Consider the following 20,321-nt stretch of genomic DNA (forward strand, 5'->3'; position numbering starts at 1 on the left):
GCTCATGTTTCAGGTTTCAAGGAAGCCGAGTATCCCCCCCCCCTCCCCCGGACTCTGATCAACAAGGCTTCAGCAGCCCCAAGATCCTCTGAATGAAATCAGTGCCTGATGGAAAGGTTGTCTCCTGGAAAATCCCAGAAGCTGGGACCGCAGAATGATGGAATCACAGCTTCGGGTGGACCTGGGTTCAGGCCCTGCCCCACCTGATCCGATACTGCAGGCTCTGCAGAGCCTCCCTTTCTTCAGCTGTGACAGGATGACTGTAGTGCCTGCCTCCTGGGGGGGTGGGGGGACACGGGGGGGGGGGGGGCTTGAGACAGGGTCGGTCAGGCGCTTGGCTCAATGCAAGTGTCCAAGAAGAATAGAAAGTGGTTATCGCTGCCAGTCTCTTCAGCTCAGGTGAGTTCCCCAGTGTGCGTGTGTGTGGGGGGGGTGGGGGGGGGTGGGGGTGGGGGTGGGGGCGGTACTTGTTCCCTCATCCTCCTAGTTCCTTACAGAAGGACCCCATTCGAGCAACACTGCTGGCCAGTCACTGTCGTCTGCTCATTCCTCCTCAGGCAGGAAGAGGGATGTCTTAGCAGGGAGAGGAGAGGGGAAAAAGCTGCCATGCACAGCTCAGCCTGCTTTTGGAATCCACCTGCCTGCAGAGCTGGGGAGGCCTTGCTGTTACTGCCTGTGACTGCGGGAGAAAATCCCTCAGTCAGAGGAAGGAGGTTATCGGTGAGTCTCCGTGTTCCTCTTCCTCAGGTATATTCTCCAGTTTGATCACGTGACAAAGGTGATATCCTGATCTCCCCCTGCTTGACTCCTGTATCTATCTTGTTTGTCCCTGAATAACCGCCCCCCACCCTTCTTTTATGGCGTTTGTTCCCTCTGCGTCCTCAAATCACAAAGCAATAGCTCACTTTAGGGCAGCGCCAGAGAAACACTTACCCAAGCGCGAGGTCTGCTTCCGCTTGATCTCCGTGAGCTTGGGGATGGGGTAGGGCCCATAGCAGTGAGTGAAGATGACACACAGCTGCTGGCTGATCACTTCGTTCTGCGGAAAAGAAAGAACAGCTCACCTTGCGGGGGCTGTGCACGACCTCATCAAAGCTGTTGCCAGGGGTGTGACCCCCCAGGCCAGAGGAGCCCACAAACTCACCACAGGTTCCAAGAGAAATTGCCCTGGACATCACATATTCAGTTTGCCCTGGCAAGCCCTGGGTTGCGTGCTCTGTTTCTCAGCTATTTCTAGTAGGTTTGTTGGTGAAAGATTAATTTGTAATTAAAATCCTTCTCTCTTGCCCTACTCATTTACTCTCCATTGGAAAACAGGTTTTGGAACTCATGGAATGGAAAATAAGTTTCTACCTCAAACATTTATCAATACTCCAAAATTCTGGAAGCAGCTAATGTCCTGGAGATACCAGCAGGAAACCCTTTTGATCTCGTGACTGTCTCTATCACCAAGGCACAAATGGTCCTGATTCAGCTTTCTTATGAATTTGATTCTGGTGCGGAGGCATTTCTGCATCAGGAGTACTCAGCTGAAGCACTTTCTCCAAAAAAGGGGGGAGGAAACAGTTGTGCCACCCAGAACCACAGCTGCCACTGATTATTGCTCAGGGACGAAGGAACCTGTTTCTGACTGATGCCCATTCTTCATGGTTTTGCCTCTTCCCTGTGGGGGCCCAATGCTGTTCCCCAAGCTCCCTCCAACTGCAGGTGTGCAGGAGAGCCACGTTTCACAGCACTTGGATGCCTTTTATTGGGTGAAGGGGGTTGAAACTTGGGGCTCCAAAGGGGGGTTCGATAGACATTTATAATGTATTTTAAAAAGTAGGTTACAACACAGTTTGTAGCATGTATTCTGGGAAATAAAGCCGTATATACGTATTTGGATTGACAAGTATTTATAAAAAAAGGTCTGGAAGAATACAGTAACTACCTTTGGGTGGGATTATGTTTTCTTTGTATCTATATTTTCTACAACAAACAAACAGTGCTTTTGTGATAAAAACAACACATATTCTATTTGATTTTAAAGGATGGGTTTGGAACAACTAATGATGTCAGTGGTGCAAGCTATTCATCAGTCTAATTCTTTGTGTTCCCCAAGCAGAAGGATACAGCTCAGCGCATGAAAAGAAAATCCAACCCTTTGATTAAAGTGGAGGAGATCCCAAAAGGCACCATGTCACTTCAGACAGGATCCACAGAGGTGCCTAAGGGGATGCAATCATATTGGATGGAAAAAGGGACTCTGCTTTCAAAGACGATGCCTTATAAACCGAGGGTGTTAAATGCTCCTGTCACTTCATGCAAAGTGACTGCCTGTCTCCTGGCTTCACGCAGCGGTTCTCAGAAGGTGGTCCCCTTATCAGCAGCGTCAGCATTCCCTAGGGGCCTGTGAGATCCCATCCCGGACCTTCTGACTCAGAAATGCTAGGGGTGGGGCCCAGCAATCTGTATTTTCACAAGTTTCCTGGTGATTCTGATGCTCCCTTAGGTTTGCGAGCCCCCGGTTTCATGTACTGAAATTCTGTCTTGGGTTTGACCTGGGCTGGGGGCTGTAAATTGGTTTCCTCTGCTCTAAGGCTCTGCCACTGAAACGTGCTCAATGGACCAGCAGCAGAAGCGTCACCGTGGACAGTGCAGGGATGCAGACTCTCACCTGAGGCCCACTGAGCCAGGAGCCACAGTAACACGCTCTGCACGGGACTCCCAGGCATGTTCGAGAAGCGCTGTGTGGTAGGCAGGATTATGGCCCCCAGGAGACGCCTGCCTTAATCCCTGGGACTGAGTGTCCTGAGAAATCCCGCTTGTGAATATGTTACCTTGCAGGCAAAGGGGACTCTGTAGGAGTAATTAAAGTTACTAATTAGCTGACCTTAAAGAGGGCGATCATCCTGGATTACCTGGGTGGGCCTTTATACTCAGAGGCAGAAAAGGAATCCAGAAGAGAGGAGGGATATTTTATACCTGAAACTAATATAATATTGTATGTCAACTCTAATAGAAAAAAAGTTTAAAAGGTGAGGGAGGAGAGGAAGTTAGAGGGATTAGAAGCTTGAGGACTCGCTGTGCTGTTGCTTGAAGATGGGGGCGGGGGGCACATGGCGCGCTTCAGAGGGAAAGCAGACCATGATACTAGGAAGAAAATGTGACCCCCAGCTGACAGCCAGCAAGGAAATGGGACCTCAGTCCTACAACCACAAAGAACTGCATTCTACTCAAATCTGAATAAGCTTGCAAGTGGATTCCTCCCTAGAGCCTCCAGAAAGAAGCACAGCCTTGCTGACACCTAATGTTGGCCTTGTGAGACCCTCACCAGAGAACGCAGTAGAGACACTATGCCTGGACTATTGACCCATGAAATAACAAACGGGTGTCGTCTTCAGCCTCTGAGTTCTGGCGGTTTGTTACTGTAGCAATACAAAGAACACTAATACACCTCCTGTTGCGTGAACCTCAGGGACACTACATTTCGTCATCCCTGAGACCTCAGAGTGCCAGACAAACTGTGGACGCTCAATAGGTACTTGCCGATCACAAGATAAGACAAGGCTGTCCTCTGCAAGATGCTCTGTGCAGACTGATGAGTAGCACTGGTGTCACTCATCTGGACCAGGGTTTGTCTTGTGAGCCTTGCTGGTGAGTCAGCCCCGTTTCATCCATTCATGATGAAGGAATGAAAATCCATTTTCTGGACTTGGTGGCCTCTGAGAAGGACCTGAGCGGCCAGTGGACTCTTCTGTGGGGCTTTTTTTTGGGGGTGGGGGTGGGGGTGGTGGTTTTAATTCAATTCAACATTACTTAAGCATCTAGAAGGTGTCCTGCTCTGTGAAAGGAGCTGTATTCAAGGCAGTTAAAAGCAGGCAGGGCAAGACCCCTCCTCTCCAGGAACTCACAGGTCAACCTCACTTACTAACTTTAATATGTCACCTGAGAAAGGAAAGACAAGGTCTGGCTATGTCAACTCCAAATGCACAACGCTCAAATACTCAAACATTATCTGGGAGGAGCATAACTGCCCACTCCTAAGGGAGGACTGCCCATAGAGACTTGATTTCAAAGAGCGCTGCAGTCTTGAAATGGGGGCGGGGGGGGGGCGGGGGGCGGGGGGTAGTGAGTTTGTGATGGAGAAACCTGATAAACACTACCTCAGTCAGGTGATCAGTGGTGATAATTCATATTGATAGAATGTACCTTTGATAAGATGTGATGAGAATGGCACTTTACCTCTGTGATCTTCCTCCCCAAAACCCATAGCCCCAGTTTAATCATGAGAAAAACATCACATATTCTACTAGAGGGCATCCTACAAAATATCTGACTAGTACTCCACAAAATGTCAAGGTCATCAAAAACAAGGAAAGTCAGAGGAACTGTCTCAGCCAAGAGGAACTGGGTCCTCAGGACTCGGAACTGTGCGGCCACAGAGAACTAAACGGGAATGAAGCAAAATCCTTAATCCCAGTTACCAGGAGACTCTCTAAGATGGAGTCCTGTGGATTTCAGGGCTGACATCTTTCCTTTCATGCTCTGCCTCTCACTCCTCTCCTAAAAAGATACCAAAACACTTTCTTTTCTTTGCAAAGGAGTGCTAGGACTGTCCCAAAAGTCCTTTACAGGTGGTTTAGGCAGGGGTTCTACACAGGTAAAAACATGGACCAGATGGAGGGGGGCCCAGTCTTGGCTCCTCGCTTACTAGCTCTGAGACCTTAGGAAAGTTACTCAGCTTCTCTGAGCCTCGGTCTTCTCTTCCAAAGTGGATTTAAAACACCTGCTTGGTGAGGTTGCTATGAGGGTTCAAAAAGATAATGCATCACAATACAACATTAGGTTGAACAAAAGGCAAGTGTCAATATTTGACCATTTTTGAACCCCTGAAACAGCAATTTCCCATAATTAAAATTAATCTCTATTTTTCTAGACTCTAAAATGTCATAGAATTACTAGCAGCTTTTAGGAAAAGAAAAAAAACTCAATGCAATAAAAATACACATCCATCTTTCAGTTCCATTTCAAATTGAGAAATGCAAAAAGGTGAAAAAAACTGTATCTCAAAATCAAGAGAATGTGGAATTACTGTTACTTTCCAGGGTCACTGACAGTAAATTCTTTGCCTCAATCCATCATCAATAGCGATTCGTCCCTACAGACAGGCCGAATATGCTGGGCTGACTTGTGAGCAGTGAGCCCCTCTCTGCTGGAGCACATCTGGAAAAGGTAGAGGTGGGAAGGTTGTACGGCCCCAGAGGGATTCCCCGAGGTCAGCACATAGCCCCGAATGTGTCACACACCCCAGTGAAGTTGTGTACAAGATGAACTTGAACATACAATGAACTTGAAGTGCTTTTCAATCATCACCCATTTATTTTGATATATACCTTCTATTCATGGAAAGTGTTGAGTTTTCTATTTATGGTAGTAATATAATGTTTCTTTTCTAAATACATTTAAGGGAAGGTAAGATGACTTAAAGAAAAATATTAAGTAATTAATAACCAGTAAAAATATTTACTGGTTTTATTCCTTTAGGAATTAAAGGGAAATCAGACATTTTCAGATGAAGGAAAATTAAGAGAATTTGTCACCAGGATACCTACCCTAAAAGAACAGCAGAAGGAAGTTCTTGAAACAGAAAGGTAAAAATAAAAGAGGGAACTTTGGAACATCAGGAAGGAAGAAAGAATATGGTAAGCAAAAATATGGGCAAATATAATAGGCTTTCTTTTTCCCTTTTGAGTTTCCTAATTATGTTTGATGGTTGATGCAAAAATTATAACAGTCTGATGTGGATCTAAATGTATGTAGATGAAATATTTAAAGACGGATATGTCATAAATGGGTGAGGGTAAAGGGATATGACGGGAGATAAGGTTTCTATACTTCACTTGAACTGGTAAAATGATGACACCAGTAGATTTCAATGTTATGTATATATAATGTAATACATCAAGCAACCACTAAAAAAAGTTATACAATGAGATATACTCAAAAACACGATAGATGAATAAAAATTGAATTAAAAAATGTTCAAGTGCTCCACAGAAAGGCAGGAAAAAGAAAAGAGAGACCACACAGAAAACAAAAAATAAGAGGGCGGACTTAAGCCCTAAAGTATCAATAACTGAATAATATATAAATGGTCTAAATATTCCAATTAAAAGACACAAATTGGCAGAGTGGATGAAAAGCCCAATTACATGCTATTTATTAGAAAATCACCTCAAATATAATGACATAGGCAAGTTGAAAGTAAAAGGATAGAAAAAAATATCAAACATTAATCAAAGGAAAGCAGGAATGGTTATATTAATATCAGAATAAGGAGACTTCAAAGAAAATTAGCAGATGCAGAGAGGGGCATTACATAATGAAAACAGGGTTAAGACACAAAGAAGACACTGCAGTCCTCAATGTGTATGCCCCAAACAATAGTGCAGCAAAGTACGTGAATCAAAAACTGATAGAACTGAAAGGGGAAACAGACAAATCCACAATGATAACTGCAGACTTTAACACTCCCTCCCTCAACTAGAATAACTAGACGGAAAATGTATACGATATAGAACAACATCATAACCAACAAGATGTCATCGACACGTATAGAACACTCCACTCAACGATAGCAGAAAGCACATCTTTTCAAGTGCCTGTGGAACCCATACCAAGATAGACCATGTCCTGGGCCTTACAATAAATCTCAAAATTTTTAAAGGATTGAAATAATATAGAATATGTTCTCCAACCACAGTGGAATCAAAGTAGAAATCAGAAACAGGAAGACAACAGAAAATCTCCAAATACTTGGCAACAAAATAACACACTTTTAAATAAGCCATGAGTCAAAAAGGAAGTTTCAAGGGAAATAAAAATGCACTGAGCAGAATGAAAATAAAACATCAAAAACTGGGACACAGCTACAGTAGAACTGAGAAGTAAATGTATTGTATCAAATGCATACATAAGAAAAAAGGAAGTTTCAAATCAATAGTCTGAGCTTCTACCTCAAGAACCTAGAAAGAGAAAAGCAAAATAAACCCACAGCATCTGACCACAGGGCTATCACCCAGGCTTGGGGAATGCCTGACTTCACACTTTGTCACCTTTTCCTTCATGCCTGGTATATGTGATGTGTAATACCACACTTCACCAGTAGGGGTTGCCATTGAACCCCATGTAAGAACAAATCGGACTCTTGAATACACCATCCTTCCTTGACTGCCTCTGCCTACAAGGAGCTGCCCCGCCCCATCTCTGGCTCCTCCCACCCTCAATGACCTATCAGTACAGCTGCCTGGGAGTGGGCTCTAGTCCACACATGACACCAGTAGAGGGGCAAGGCCCCTCCCTTCTTCCTGGCCCCCAGCTGCGGCTATCAGAGCTGTTGGCTGCCTGTTTGGGACGTAGTGGCTAAGTGGGGCAGGACGGGGCGGCGGGGTGCTAGCCGTGTTCTATTTCTTGGTTTGGGTGTTGACCACACAGGTAGGTTTGTTTACCTTGTGGAAAATTCATTAGGCTCTATCGTAATGATCTGGGCGCTTTTCTGTATGTATGTCAGACTTCAAAATAAAGTTTACTTTCAAAATCCATAGGTTAGGTTTACTTAAAACACAGGATGCCTCAGTAATTTTTGGAATTCCCACTATAGTGTGAAGGAAAACAAACAAACAAAAAACCACCCCCAAACAAAACCCAATTAGAACACCAGACCCTGGGAACAGAACTGGAAATGTTTTTCACGAAGGTGGTTTCTTAGGTGATTTCAGGTGAAAGCCTTCTTATCTATTTTCAAGTTGGGAGTGGGGGGTGAGGGGTGAGAGGCAGGGAGCATTTGGTTTTGAAAGCTTCCAGCAGGTTTTGCTCTCAATGGCACTGCTGAGGCTCATTACCCGAGGCCCCGCACACCTGCTCCCATTTTGGGCCTCGGTGGGACCTGATGTCAACTGACGTCAAACACCAATCCAGCCTGAAGGGGACCCTGAGATGCTGGGCTAAGGACGGGGCGTTCATGAGAAGACTGAATGGGACTCGCTCTGGACCCCAGGCCAGGTGCTCCAGGCTCAAAAAGCAGCTGGCGGGGTTGCTGCTGCCTTACTGTGGGACCATCCCTGCTGCCCTTTTCACTGTCACAGGCAGCCCATCAGCCAGTCTGGCAGCAGAACCCACGCTGCCTTTTTGGCTCAGAGGCCTATTTACCCCGTGACTTCACAGGCTCCACTGTCTTAGAGGGACCCCAGAGTTCCACAAAGCCTGTTCTGAGGCAAAGGGGTAAGAGGCTGGTGCTCGGGCTAGATCGCCTGGGTTCAGTCCCAGCTCTGCCACTTATCAGCTGTGTGACCTTGGGCAAGTTAGTCACCCCCTCTGTGCCTTGGTCTCCCCATTTGTTAAACGGGGATAAGAATAGTACTTGCTTGAAAGGTTGCTTGTGAGGATTAAATGAGTTAATCCTTATAATGTGCTTAGGCGTATGGGAAATAGGAACTATATATTTTAGCTTAAGAAAGTTCTCATTTAATATGTCTTGAGACAGCTCACTACAAAAGGGTTCCAAGGTCAGGTGAGTTTGGGAAACACCTGATTGCCTTTGTGAATTAGGCTATTCAAGGCTCTGCAGTAGAGAAATTGGGGTAATGTTATCCTGAGAAGAGGGGGCTGACATTCGGCTGGATACACGTTGGTATTCACAGGCTCCTGGTCTCTGGGGATGGTTTCTGCAGAACACCCCTTGGGAAATACTGGAGGTACCACATCCCCTGCTGAGGCCATCATTACGATAGAGATTATAAAGCACTCACTAAGTGGCAGGGACAATTTGAAGGGCATTGACTCATTTTATCTTCACAACCAGCCTAAGAGGTTAGTTAAATTGAGGCAGAGGGAAGTTAAATAACCTGACTGGGGTCACAAGGCCAGTAACTGGCAGAGCCCGGTTTGAACTCCTGTAGTTGGGCTCCAGAGCTCAGGCTTTAAACCACTGTGCTATCCTGTCGTCTGTGGCCCCTGGGAAATCTTGGGGTATGTCTTGGCTGGGGCACAAACTCCTCACAGACTCTGAAGTGGACAGGTCCCCCTGGTGCTTCCACAGCCACAGTGGTGGGGCCTTTGTCACCCTGACCTGGGCTCTCCACCCCGATGGCTGGCCGGAGGAGGGTATGCCACAGCTGTCCATTCTCAGAGTTCCCCACCCACCCACATACCCAATGCCACACGGCCCACTGGCAAGGACTGGGTGTCTCTATGGTATCACCACATAAGTGACCCCAAAGAGATTTTTAAGAGCTGATGGCATGATAGCCCAAGGGCTGGATTGGGGTTTCGAAAGCATTGTTGCATTTCCCTGTTGCTGTGAATGCAGGTGCCAGGAGGAGTTAGGGGCCCATGAAAAAGGGGTGACTCTCAAGGGGTCAGAGCTGGGCTTACCCAATCCTCTGTACCCGAAAAGCCTTCCCCAGGGCTTGGCTCCCAGGAACCTCGGCAGGGCCCTGTCCATCCAGGGTGCTGCACCCATTTCCCTCTGCCCGCTGGCCTCCTATCTGTCCGTCAGACCTGTTCTAGTCTCGGCACCTCAATGGCACCTTCTCTGATCGTCTCACACCTCTCAGAGCCTGTGCCACCCAATTTTACATTGTTTCATAAACCATCTCAGATGCCTTTGGGGCACATGTGTTGGTATATCTCCCAGCTTTCGCGCAAGTTCCCTGGGTTAGAAGTTATCTTTCTACTTTTGTGCCCAAGTGCCTTGGAACATAACAGGTATTCAGCCAAACAGCTGCCCCACCCACAAATGACCACACAAGTAGCTTTATCCAGCTGGGGTGCACCCCACATCCAATGGCCATTAACACAGGGATCCTACCCGAAGGGCAGGAGCAGGCTAAGGGAGCACAGAGATCGGGAACCTCCAGCCTAGTTTGCTGCCGATGACCACAATAGCATTAAACCCCTCGTACCTTGCTGGCCTTCAAGATCTCAAACATCAGGGGCAGGCCTTGGGTAACAAGCTCCTCCGTGTATTCTTCCTCCTGAATGGTCTTAAACTCCTTTAACAGGCACTGGATGAGAGGCCTGCGGTGCTGCTGGAAGGCGATCCGCAAGGACTCCAGCCATGTGTGCAGGGTCCACGGGACACCTGGGAGGTGAGGACGGGAGGGGCAGGGCGGGGAGGAGAGGGCAAGGCAGAAAACAACCACAAGAGAAGGCATGTTTTTATGGAAAACTTGGCCTTTCCCCAGGACATGATCCAATTATGAGACTAAGAGAAAGACTTGTGATGAATAGAACCAGTGTTGGTTTTTCCCCCAGAGACTTGCAGAAGTTGAAATTAAAGGTCATAATTCAATTCCCTTAACTATGCGTGTCCATTTCTGCATGCTACTCATATTATCACGGACTGCATTTTCCAACATACAATTATGGTGCAGAATATTGGACTTATTATGCACACAACTTATGCCTATTACATAGTTCTGAGTGCTGACTTCATTCGTTTCCATTCCCTCTGCATTCTGGACAGGGAGAAGCTCAGGGAGGGGCAGAGTCTTGCCTAGGATTGGATGGCACATCCATGCCCAGATGAGAGCTGAGAGCTGGTGAAACCCACCGGTGGGCTCCACCATCTATTGCTCTGGCTAAGACAGGTAACTGAATAAGGAGACGGGGAGGCTATAGCAGCTGCTCCCCTTCCCCTGTGCAAAACCACATTTCCGTCTGCAGGCTTTACCAGGTCTACCTCCTTCAACAGAAACCTCTCCAGCAGCTGACTGCTGTGATGTGCTTCTCTCCTCTCGTGGTGAGGCAGACGAGAGAACTTGCATGTCTCGCTATTGTGTATAACAAGCTGACCATTAGATCTCTAGCTGCATCGTCAGGCGACCATGTTTCCCCGAAAATAAGACCTAGCTGGACCATCAACTCTAACGCATCTTTTTGAGCAAAAATTAATATAAGACCGGGTAATATATTATATTATATTATATTAGATAAGAAGAAGACCAGGTCTTATATTAACTTTGCTCCAAAAAACGCATTAGAGCTGATGGTCTGGCTAGGTCTTATTTTCAGGGAAATACAGTAAGTAGGCTCGCAGGGCAGAGGTACAAATGTCTCACATACTAAACAGCCGCTCTGCGAGAGAGGCCCATTTCCAGAACCGCGACAGGGGGCCCCTTCTCAGGCCCTCAGTCTACCTTCACCTGTCACACCCTGTGTTTAAGGCCTAGGTTAGGTCCCACCGTTCCTGTGCAGGGGTGCTAATGACGCTAGACTGGTGATGGCTGGTCTAGTCTGGTCCCCAGATACATGGAGGAGATGGCTCGGGGCTACCTCACTCAAAGAAGAGCCACCCCAAGCTTTTCCTGAGAGTGGCTCTGGCCGACTGAAGCTCAGTGGGTCGAGCCGTGGTAAGGAAGGGATGCCCTCATTTCCTCATGGTAGCTGCTGCCCCTCCGGCTGCAGCTTCATGCGTTTGGGTGCTCTGAGCAGTGATTCCCCAACCACTGGGAACCACCTGGGATGATTGTTAAATATAAAGATTTCCAGCCTTTATCCATCCAGACCCTCAACTGAAGAGCCTCTGGGTGTAGGGCCTGGCAATCTGTATTCAGACAAGCTCCCAGGTGATTAAAATTCCTAACTTCCCAGGGTCCAGAGTTTGGGAATCATGGAAAGATGACCTGAGGGTGGGTCTTCAGGGCTGGCAGGATGTCGTCAATGGGGACAGTGTGTGTGTGTGTGCAGCCTGGAAGTACTCTAGTCAGTATGTGAGAAGTTTCCTGAGCCCGTGTGGGGTGTGTGTACGTGTGTGTGTGTGTGTGTGTGTGTGTGTGAGAAAGACCTAGAGCTGGGTGGGCAGTGGGGCCGTGCCCAGAGGTAAAGGGTGCTCAGAACTGACCTATGCTCCTGATATCAATTGTGACATCCACGTAGCCATGCTCAGCGCTGTGATACATGGCCTCTCTCAGGGCTCTCAGTTTGGCCTTGCTGTTGCGGCTGGCGCACAGGGGGGGCGGGGCTGTCTCTGCCAGGTCAGTCCCCTCAGCCAGAATCTCCTCCAGGGACAGGATATCACTCTTCTCCTTCTCTGGCTGAGCGAGCAGTTTGCGGAACACATTCCTGTCAATCATAAACCCAGAGAGGAAGACACTCAGAGATGGAAGGGCTTTGCCGGGACAGGGGAAGTGGGGACACCACTCACTTGGGACAAGGGAATGACGGGACCAACTCCGGGGTGGTGGTTTCGGAGGCCTGGCCACGGGCACTGTGTTTCGGGGATGGAGGAGATGGTGGGGCACAACTGGCCGTGTTTCCTCAGGGACAAGTGGGAGTTCAGTGTTTTCCTTAAATATTTAGGAGGCTCTAGAACTCGGCCCTTTTAACCATCAGCCTGCACCTCCCCGCCCCCCAGTGAATTTGCTTTACTTGGGGTTCTGTGTAATAAATCCGGATGGGGGTAAATCCTAAAGGAATGGTAGATAGGAAGTAACCAAACACGAAGGATTTTATTATTTTTAAATGGATTCTTCTCACTTCACTTCAGAGACGTGATGTAGTCTGACTAACACTGGCCAAGAGTGAAGTCTCCAGGAGGTGAATGCTGGTTGGGAAACGACAAAACAAGCCAGGCTAAGTGAATGTGTGCTGCATGAAGCTGGCTCTTCAGCAGAAAGCTGGAAGTTAAGACCAGTCTGGCCAGGCTGGGGCCTGGACTGCCTCTGGGCCCCACATCCAGAGATGCAGTGGGTCTGGGGTAGGCCTGGGAATCTGCATTTTTAACAAGCACCACTTTGGGACCTTGTGGCTTAGGCCCGTCCTAGCCTACCTGTGTCCGTGGGCTGCAGCCTGGCTGAAAGAGTTCATATCACCCTGGGGGGTGGTAGAAATTCCATTTCTGTACATGGTTCCTATCAGGGGGTCCGCACCACGCTCCAACAGCAAACTAACCAGCTCAAAATTGCCTGCAAGCCCAGAGAAGGGGGTTTCATAAGAGATATAATAGCAAAGATACAGTCACAGACGTATCACGGTGCTGGAGACCCTCGGCCAGGGCGAGAATCAGCAACTCTTACCTACGGCGGCTGCGAGCTGCAGGGGCGTTTCCGAATAGTTCTCCTCGCCGTGCTCCACAGAGCCTTCCACCTTGGCCCCGGCATCCAGGAGGAGCTGCGGAGGAAAAGTGGCCATTGAAACGTTTAAAGGGCATGCACTGTGAGGAGGGGTCAGAAAAAAGTGGGTGGAAATCGGTGAAAGGCTAATGTCCTGCTCTCCCTCTGGGTCAGTGACCACGTGCACAGGGTGAGGGGAATTGTACCTCGAGGATGAACTGAGCCTCTCGTATCTTCTAGAGCCTGTGAGTGCCTGAGGTGTGGTCCAGGGACCAGCATTATCAGCATTACCTGGGAGCTTGTTGGAAACACTGGCTCTCAGGCCCCACCCCAGACCCTCTGAATGAGTCTGCATTATTTAACAAGCTTTCCAGATGATTTACGCGTACATCCATGTTTCTAGAAGCACCGAGCTAGAAGCCCACAGCACCAGCGTGCTGTATGAGTCCCTTTTTGGGTCAGAGAGCATGACAGTGGTCTCTCAGAACCACAGAATCAGAGTTCTGAAGGACCTTTTGGACCGCTCCCCCCCCGCCCCCCCAGGGCCAACCAGGGCAAGAATCCCTTCTAGAACACTCCGGCTAGCTCAGGGGACAGTTCAGCAGATGCTCAGCTTCTTGGCTACCAGGATCAATGATGAGAAAGAGGCAGAGTGAGCTTTTTACTTCATAGGACTCCATTCTGTGCATCCCCTAAGATATCTGTGCTTCTTAAAACCTGAGATTCTGTCCAGGCCAGATCCTCACTCACAGGTAAATGTGCTGTTGCTGATGTGAAATGGGGGAAGCGGGGTGTCTGCTTTCTTTATTACCTATCCGGGGCTCCCTGGGGGCGCAGCCAGGAGGGGGCCGCCTCCTTGGCATTCCATGACTGGTGCACCTGCACCAGACAGGTGGTCTAACTTCTGTTTGGCTTTGCTGGGCCGCCCACTGCTCCTATTCCTGATTTAAAGACTAGGGATGCCACTGCCTGTTAAGGGATGGCATCTGAGTCCGCCGGGCCACCTCTGACCCCGTCTTTCTTAGATTCCTCCACTAGGAGTGGACTGGGTATGACGTTCTGCAGGCAGAAGCCAGGTCGCAGTGTGACCCGTCGCACACTCAACCTCCTGAAACGTGACTTTGGATCTGTCTTCAGGATTCCCATAGCCTAGGAAACAACAAAGGATTCCGGTGGAATTCCAGCACTGCCTAGTGGTCCCTGCCCCACTGTGCCCTGCCCCGACACTTTTCAGGGGCTTGGACCACACAAAAGGAGGTGAGTTCCTGATGTCCCTAAAGCACAGCACTACCTATAGAGTCAGCGGTGGTCATGGACCCGGATGCTGATCTCTCTTTTTCGACGAAGCGAAGACCACGTTTAAGATCTAGAATGTATTAGATGGCTATTCACTGGACACCAACGCTACAACAGCCAGAAAAGGTGCAAGCAATACACATTATGTGCCCAAGGACCTCGGATGAGGACATCTCTCCATGCTTGGGGAGCTGTTTCAGAAGACACATGCGAAGGCCCTATGCTAGATCTCCTGGATCCGATTCTCAAGAACTGGGATCCAAGCGAGTGTCTTTTGGAATGGTTGTCTTGGTGACAAGAATACTTCTTTCCACTGTTGGAAATCACTAGACTCTGTGTAAATGCCGGGGTCACACCTAATGGGAGGTTCTAAGGTCTCACACCAGCCAAGTTTTATGTTCGTTCACGGTACAACAAATAAAATGAACCAATCCACAAAAACCACAGCTCAGGCCCCACCCCCGAGCAACCGGGAACAATTTCGTAGGTTGGCCATTCTGTGTGTGAGGCTGCGTGTAGGTACGTGATAATTTCATATTGGTTAGAGCCGGGCCATATAGATCATTACATGTAATATTTTCATTCATATGATATGAATGTGCTATATTTAACTGTAATTAACCAATATGAATCTCTTACCGCATATGCATGCTGGGAGGGGTACAGATTTGCATAATGGAAGAGGTGAAATTAAAGGTCAGATGTGGATAGGGAAATACGTTAATACCTGAACTACAGGAATATGTCCATGCAACACAGCAAAAGTCAGAGCCGTCCAATGGCGGGTCTCGGGGTGGACGGATGGATATTTATGAGGAGTACTGACAACCTATAAACAAATTGAAGTTATTTTAAAAAATGTGACCTTCACAATACTTAGACCAGCAAATCTGACCTGTCTGTGGCTGGGCATGTGGGCTAGAGACGTACAGAAGGGCATCCTGGAAGGTGCCTTGGGAAATGCTGGCGATGTGGGGTAGCTGAGAATAAAGATTCCTTTGCTTCTCATCTGAAAGGAAGTAAATGGATGACTTCTGAGCACCTACCTCTAAGGTGCCTTGGAGAAGCTGTCATGGCATCTACAATGAGCAAGCTCACCTGCCTGTCTCCTCTTTCTGCTTAAGGAAGGGTGGTGGTTCTGAGAACTATAGGATGTCAGATAGCATGAGATGCCACTACCATTACATCCACACCATTAGGGGACATTCCTGGTGGCGGCAAATCCCAGGCAAGGGGAGGTCTGCCAGGGAAGACCACCACCCATCTGATGGAGAAATGTCACCATCAGGTCACAGCTCACTAGTGTCCTCATCTCACTCTTCTGCTGGTTTCCTGGTGGACAAGGGCCTCACGCTACTGGAAACAGGGCATAAAAACCTACCCTGGACACACCAGGAATGAGCAATCTGATATTGGCCTTTTGATATAGAGGCCTCAGGACACCCCAGGCCAAGACACAGGTGGCAGGCAACCTAAGGTTGCGGTCCTGCAGAGTTGGCACCCGCACATGGCTTTTCTCCCAAATTTTCCTGGGACCATGTAACTGCGATGCCTGTGTCATTCAGAGCAGTTGAGTTCACTCATCACCCGCTGGGGAAAGGCCATGAGCTGGGAGCCATGGGATGGGCTAGGGAGGACCAGAGAACCCCACCAGGACCCCACGCAGAGGAGCCCTTGCCGGGGTCTGCACAGTGCTTGGGGATTCGTAACAGGGGGGAAACATCCCCAATACTGGAAACGTGAAAGATCCAAAATGGTTCTGGATCCAACACTATGTCTATTGCTTGCTTTCCTCAGATAAATACAAATCTCACTAAAAAAAGAAAAAAAAAAATCCAAAACCCCAAAACCAAAAAACCCACAGTACTAAGACTTCAAGAGCATCTAATTTTGAACTAAAAATGTTTCCCAGGGTTGCTGAGTTAGGATTGCAGCACATCTAACTTCCCAGCCTCCAAGTATGCCAATGTCCGGCTGCCGGAGAGAGTGGGTCTTCAGACAGCATAGAACACGGCAAAAAAGTGTGACTTCACCTACTACGGTACAACCCTTGGCGGGGGAGGGAACCAATATTAACTGAGTCCCAAACTATGCCAGGTACTCTCTGTATTTATTTCTTCCAACAACTCTCTGAGACGGGTGTGATTATTCTCCCATTTCGCAGATGGGGACATCGAGGCTCAGAAGTTTAAACCACTTGCCCAAGCACAAAAGCAAGTTACTAAGATGCAGCAGCTTCAGAATTGGAATGCCAATGTCAAGTTCTAAAGCCTGTAGGGGTGTGCTTTCTACTATACCACACTGCCTCAAGAAAGCTTTGCAATCAGCTTTAAGACCTGTGGCTCCAACTCTGCTAACCAGGTGAGCCAATCAGGATTTGGTGGGGGAGAGGGAGCTACACCTCAGCTCAGGGAACAAGGGCCAGCTTTGCATTAGGCAGAGGGAAAGGGCTGATGGCTCAGGAGAGCTCTCTCTGCCCCAATCCCAGAAGGAATGGATCAGCAGTAAGAATCAGAGACTTGGTACAGCTGAGCCAAGGAAAAGCCGGAGCTCCTCGTAGGTTCGTTGGTACCGTGTTTTCCAGAAAATAAGACCTAGCTGGACAATCAGCTCTAATGCATCGTTTGGAGCAAAAATTAATGTAAGACCCAGTCTTTATTATATTACATTATATATTATATTATATTATTATATTATAAGACCTGGTCTTATATTATAGTAAAATAAGACCGGGTCTTACATTAATTTTTGCTCCAAAAGACGCATTAGAGCTGATGGTCCGGCTAAGTCTTATTTTGGGAGAAAAATGGTAGTTTTTAAGTGAAACATCCATGCTGGCAGCTCCGTGGCATTTGGTTGGGCTGGGGGCTTGGGCTGGAGGAAATCCGTCTGCTGCTGTGACCTATCTGCTGGACTGAGCGCCCCTCAGGGGTGGCTCTCGGGAGAAAGAAGCCCCCCTCTCTTTGCTGGCCTGTTCCCGGGACTGCCAGGCCCATGGGCCCTGCAGCCCTCTGCACCCTCACCTCCACGTTCAGGTCAGCTCCGGCATCCAGCAGCATCTGAACCATCGCCTCGTCCCCACGGACGCAGGCGTACATCAGGGGGGTCATGCCCTGCGGTGAGTTAAAAACCAGAGAACGGAGAAGGTTTACAAGGTGGCTGTGTCACTTGATGAGAACAAATGGAAAATCTTGTGTGTAGAAGACTAGGCTTGTACTCAAAGCCTAGCATTAAAAAATAAACAGCCCTATGATACATACGGTCACAATCCTCCATATTTTGAAACCCAAAATGGGGGCCAGAAGGGAGCATAAATTGCCTTTTTTGTATTTATCTTTGCTTAAGTTGGAAAATTTTTGTTTGTCTGTCTTAGAGTTCAACAGACCTAAGAGTGTTGCTAAAACAAGCGGCTGCTTTCAACTTACAGCACTTGGGAACTTTCTGGATTCTGTAACATCTAAGCTATCTAATTGACAAACACTGTTTCCTTAATATTTTCCCTTTTGCAGTAGAACAAGTGTCATCTTTACTCTCTATAAGCTGCTGGTCAGTGTCAAGGGAAATTGGATGCCTCTGAGAGTAGCCCCATCACTGACACCTGGTTTGACGTTATCATTTATAAGCAAAAGGTAAGCAAATGAGGAATCGCTTTCAGAAATTCCATATTTTCCCATGGCTCCTGTTTATTAAAAAGTACCACAACCAACAGAAGGAAGGGATGGATTTTTCAATAAACAGTGTTGTGAAGGCAGCTATTGGGGAAAACATACAAGTTAGAGCTTTATCTCACACCATACACCAAAATCATTTCTAGTTTGATTAGTGATATGGAGAAAAAAATTAAAACCATAAAAGACATCTAAGCATAAAAGCAATAAAAGAAATAAAAAAGGAAAATCATTACAGCATTGAGGACATAAAATTGAAAACAAAATTAAAAGGTGAGAAATAAATTGAGACCTATTTGTCACATTATAATAAAGGGTTATTTTATATGCGTAAAATGCAAAGAGCTCTTCTAAGTAAATAAAGACAGTAAAGCTCCAATGAAAAACAGGCAAAAGACAAGTGAAAGATTAATAGGGAACTCATATAGTTGGAGGGTGTGTATAGAAAACAGTCTCTGAGAAAGTAACTTGAGATTAAAAACCTTAAGGAATGTTGATGACTTTGAGCCACTATTTCCACTTTTAAGAATCTCCCTAATGAAATAATCACAGATTTGAACGAAGACTTGTGTTTAGTTAGCTCAGCATTATTGATACAAGTAATTAGAAACAACCTAAATATCCAACAACCCAGGCATGGTTAACTGAATAAATAATATGACGGTTTCAAGTAGCCTTTAAAAGTGTTTAAACATATTTAATATTACAAATTCCCTTGATAAAAAATATTGAAAAAAACCAAGATATAATAAAATCTTGTTTTTGTATAATAAACTCGTGTGTGTGTGTATGTTAGGGCTTATTGGTGCTGCTCACGAAAATTATTAGCTGCTATCCCTTCCTTGGAACTCACTGCATGAACTGTCCGTGTGAGAAACAGCTTCATGTCTCCCTTGTGACTTTCCATCTGGGGCTTACATGGAAAACTTGTGTGTTTTCTCTGTCCATGGTATCTTCACCCACAGGGGGCATCTCCCTGATTGGTAGACCCACCAAACTTTCACTGTAAATCAGTGTCAGCCACTTGGGGCACACACAGCTGCCTCTCTCTGAGGTGTTTCTGAAGGTCCCCCAGAATGACTTCTGTGTATCTTAAACATACCCTGAAAGTTTGGTGAAAAGCTGCCTGGACTTGTTCTGTGACGCAGTAACAGACAGGCAGGCAGAGAACTAATTTTAACCATGCTGGAAAAAGAACTTGAAGGACACATACTAAATATAAATGATGGTGATCTGGGTGATGGCGTTATTTACTTTCCGGAATAGGCCTATTTTTCTCTATTTTCCATTTCAGTTGCAATGATCATGCGCAACGTCTATAAAGATGAACAAGGGTATTTTTTATATTTAAAAAAAAAAAAGAAAGAAAGAAAATCACCCTCGTCACCAGTAGGGGGAGCCGCTGTCCAGTGCCTACTGTTTCTATCTTGCCATGGGGCCGTGCTCATGGTGAGAGTGGGGATGCCTGTCAGACACTCAGAAGACCCTGTACCTGTTCGCTCATGGTGTTGATCCCATCAGGTCCCAGGAGAGACACTGCTTGCTTCACCAGGTCTGTTCGCCCACAGTTCAGCATCCGGAAACCCAGGTCCTGCTTAAACTTGGCTTCGATGGCCACTGCGTCCAATTTCCGAGAAGCGAAAAAGCAGTCGTCAGCCCTAAGAAGGGAGAGATGGTCAGCTGGATGCATCAGCTTCCCCAGGGGCTGGTCCTGGAGGGCCACAAGAGTTAGGAAGCACCCGGAGACTATGCATTTGTTTTTCATGTCAATTGCCTCTTCTTGGACTCCCATTAAAATATGGATGTCTTGATCCTTTGTCCTTTATAACTGCTGCTGATCTGCCCAGTCTCTCCTCTGTGTTCCCAGCATACTGAGCTAAGTATAATAATGGCTATTATTTACTGGATGTTTACTAGGGGCTCGGCTCTCTGCTAAACTCTTAACGTGAATGAATTTGTTTAATCTCCACACAACCCCAAGAGGTAAGTACTATCATTACCCCTCTTTTAACTATGGGGAAACAGATAAGGGACTTGCTCAAGGCCACACAGCCAGCCAGTCAGCAGTGGAGCTGGGATGTGAACCAAGGCAGTCTGTGGAGGGCTGGACTGGATATCCACTGTGTCACCCTGTCCCCCATCACAGCACATACTATTTGCTTTTTTCCTTGCCTGACTTCCTCTCCAGGCTGGGGACTTCTGAGAGCAGGGACCTTGTCTAATGTGTCTCTGCATCCCAGTGCCAGCCAGCACAGAGCACACG

General features: G+C 47.3%; 1 protein-coding gene across 4 annotated transcripts in view; it reads right to left on the bottom strand.

Annotated features, from left to right (window-relative positions):
- ABTB3 (ankyrin repeat and BTB domain containing 3) overlaps positions 1 to 20,321 on the bottom strand; it is a 278,896-nt gene that overhangs the window by 19,976 nt on the left and 238,599 nt on the right. The window contains exons 5-12 of one of the 4 annotated variants that reach the window (XM_074326261.2): positions 19,551 to 19,716; positions 17,414 to 17,503; positions 15,118 to 15,219; positions 13,059 to 13,152; positions 12,812 to 12,947; positions 11,885 to 12,105; positions 9,945 to 10,123; positions 934 to 1,039 (exon numbers count right to left, since the gene is read on the bottom strand). In XM_074326261.2, the coding sequence (XP_074182362.2) occupies positions 934 to 1,039; positions 9,945 to 10,123; positions 11,885 to 12,105; positions 12,812 to 12,947; positions 13,059 to 13,152; positions 15,118 to 15,219; positions 17,414 to 17,503; positions 19,551 to 19,716 (1,094 nt within the window). The remainder of the gene's footprint in view (positions 1 to 933; positions 1,040 to 9,944; positions 10,124 to 11,884; positions 12,106 to 12,811; positions 12,948 to 13,058; positions 13,153 to 15,117; positions 15,220 to 17,413; positions 17,504 to 19,550; positions 19,717 to 20,321) is intronic. The other 3 variants (XM_074326262.2, XM_074326264.2, XM_074326263.2) reach the window with 3 other exon arrangements.

This window comes from Rhinolophus sinicus, chromosome 1, assembly GCF_057876585.1.
Source record: "Rhinolophus sinicus isolate RSI-liver-muscle chromosome 1, RSI-T2T, whole genome shotgun sequence".
NCBI lineage: Eukaryota > Metazoa > Chordata > Mammalia > Chiroptera > Rhinolophidae > Rhinolophus > Rhinolophus sinicus.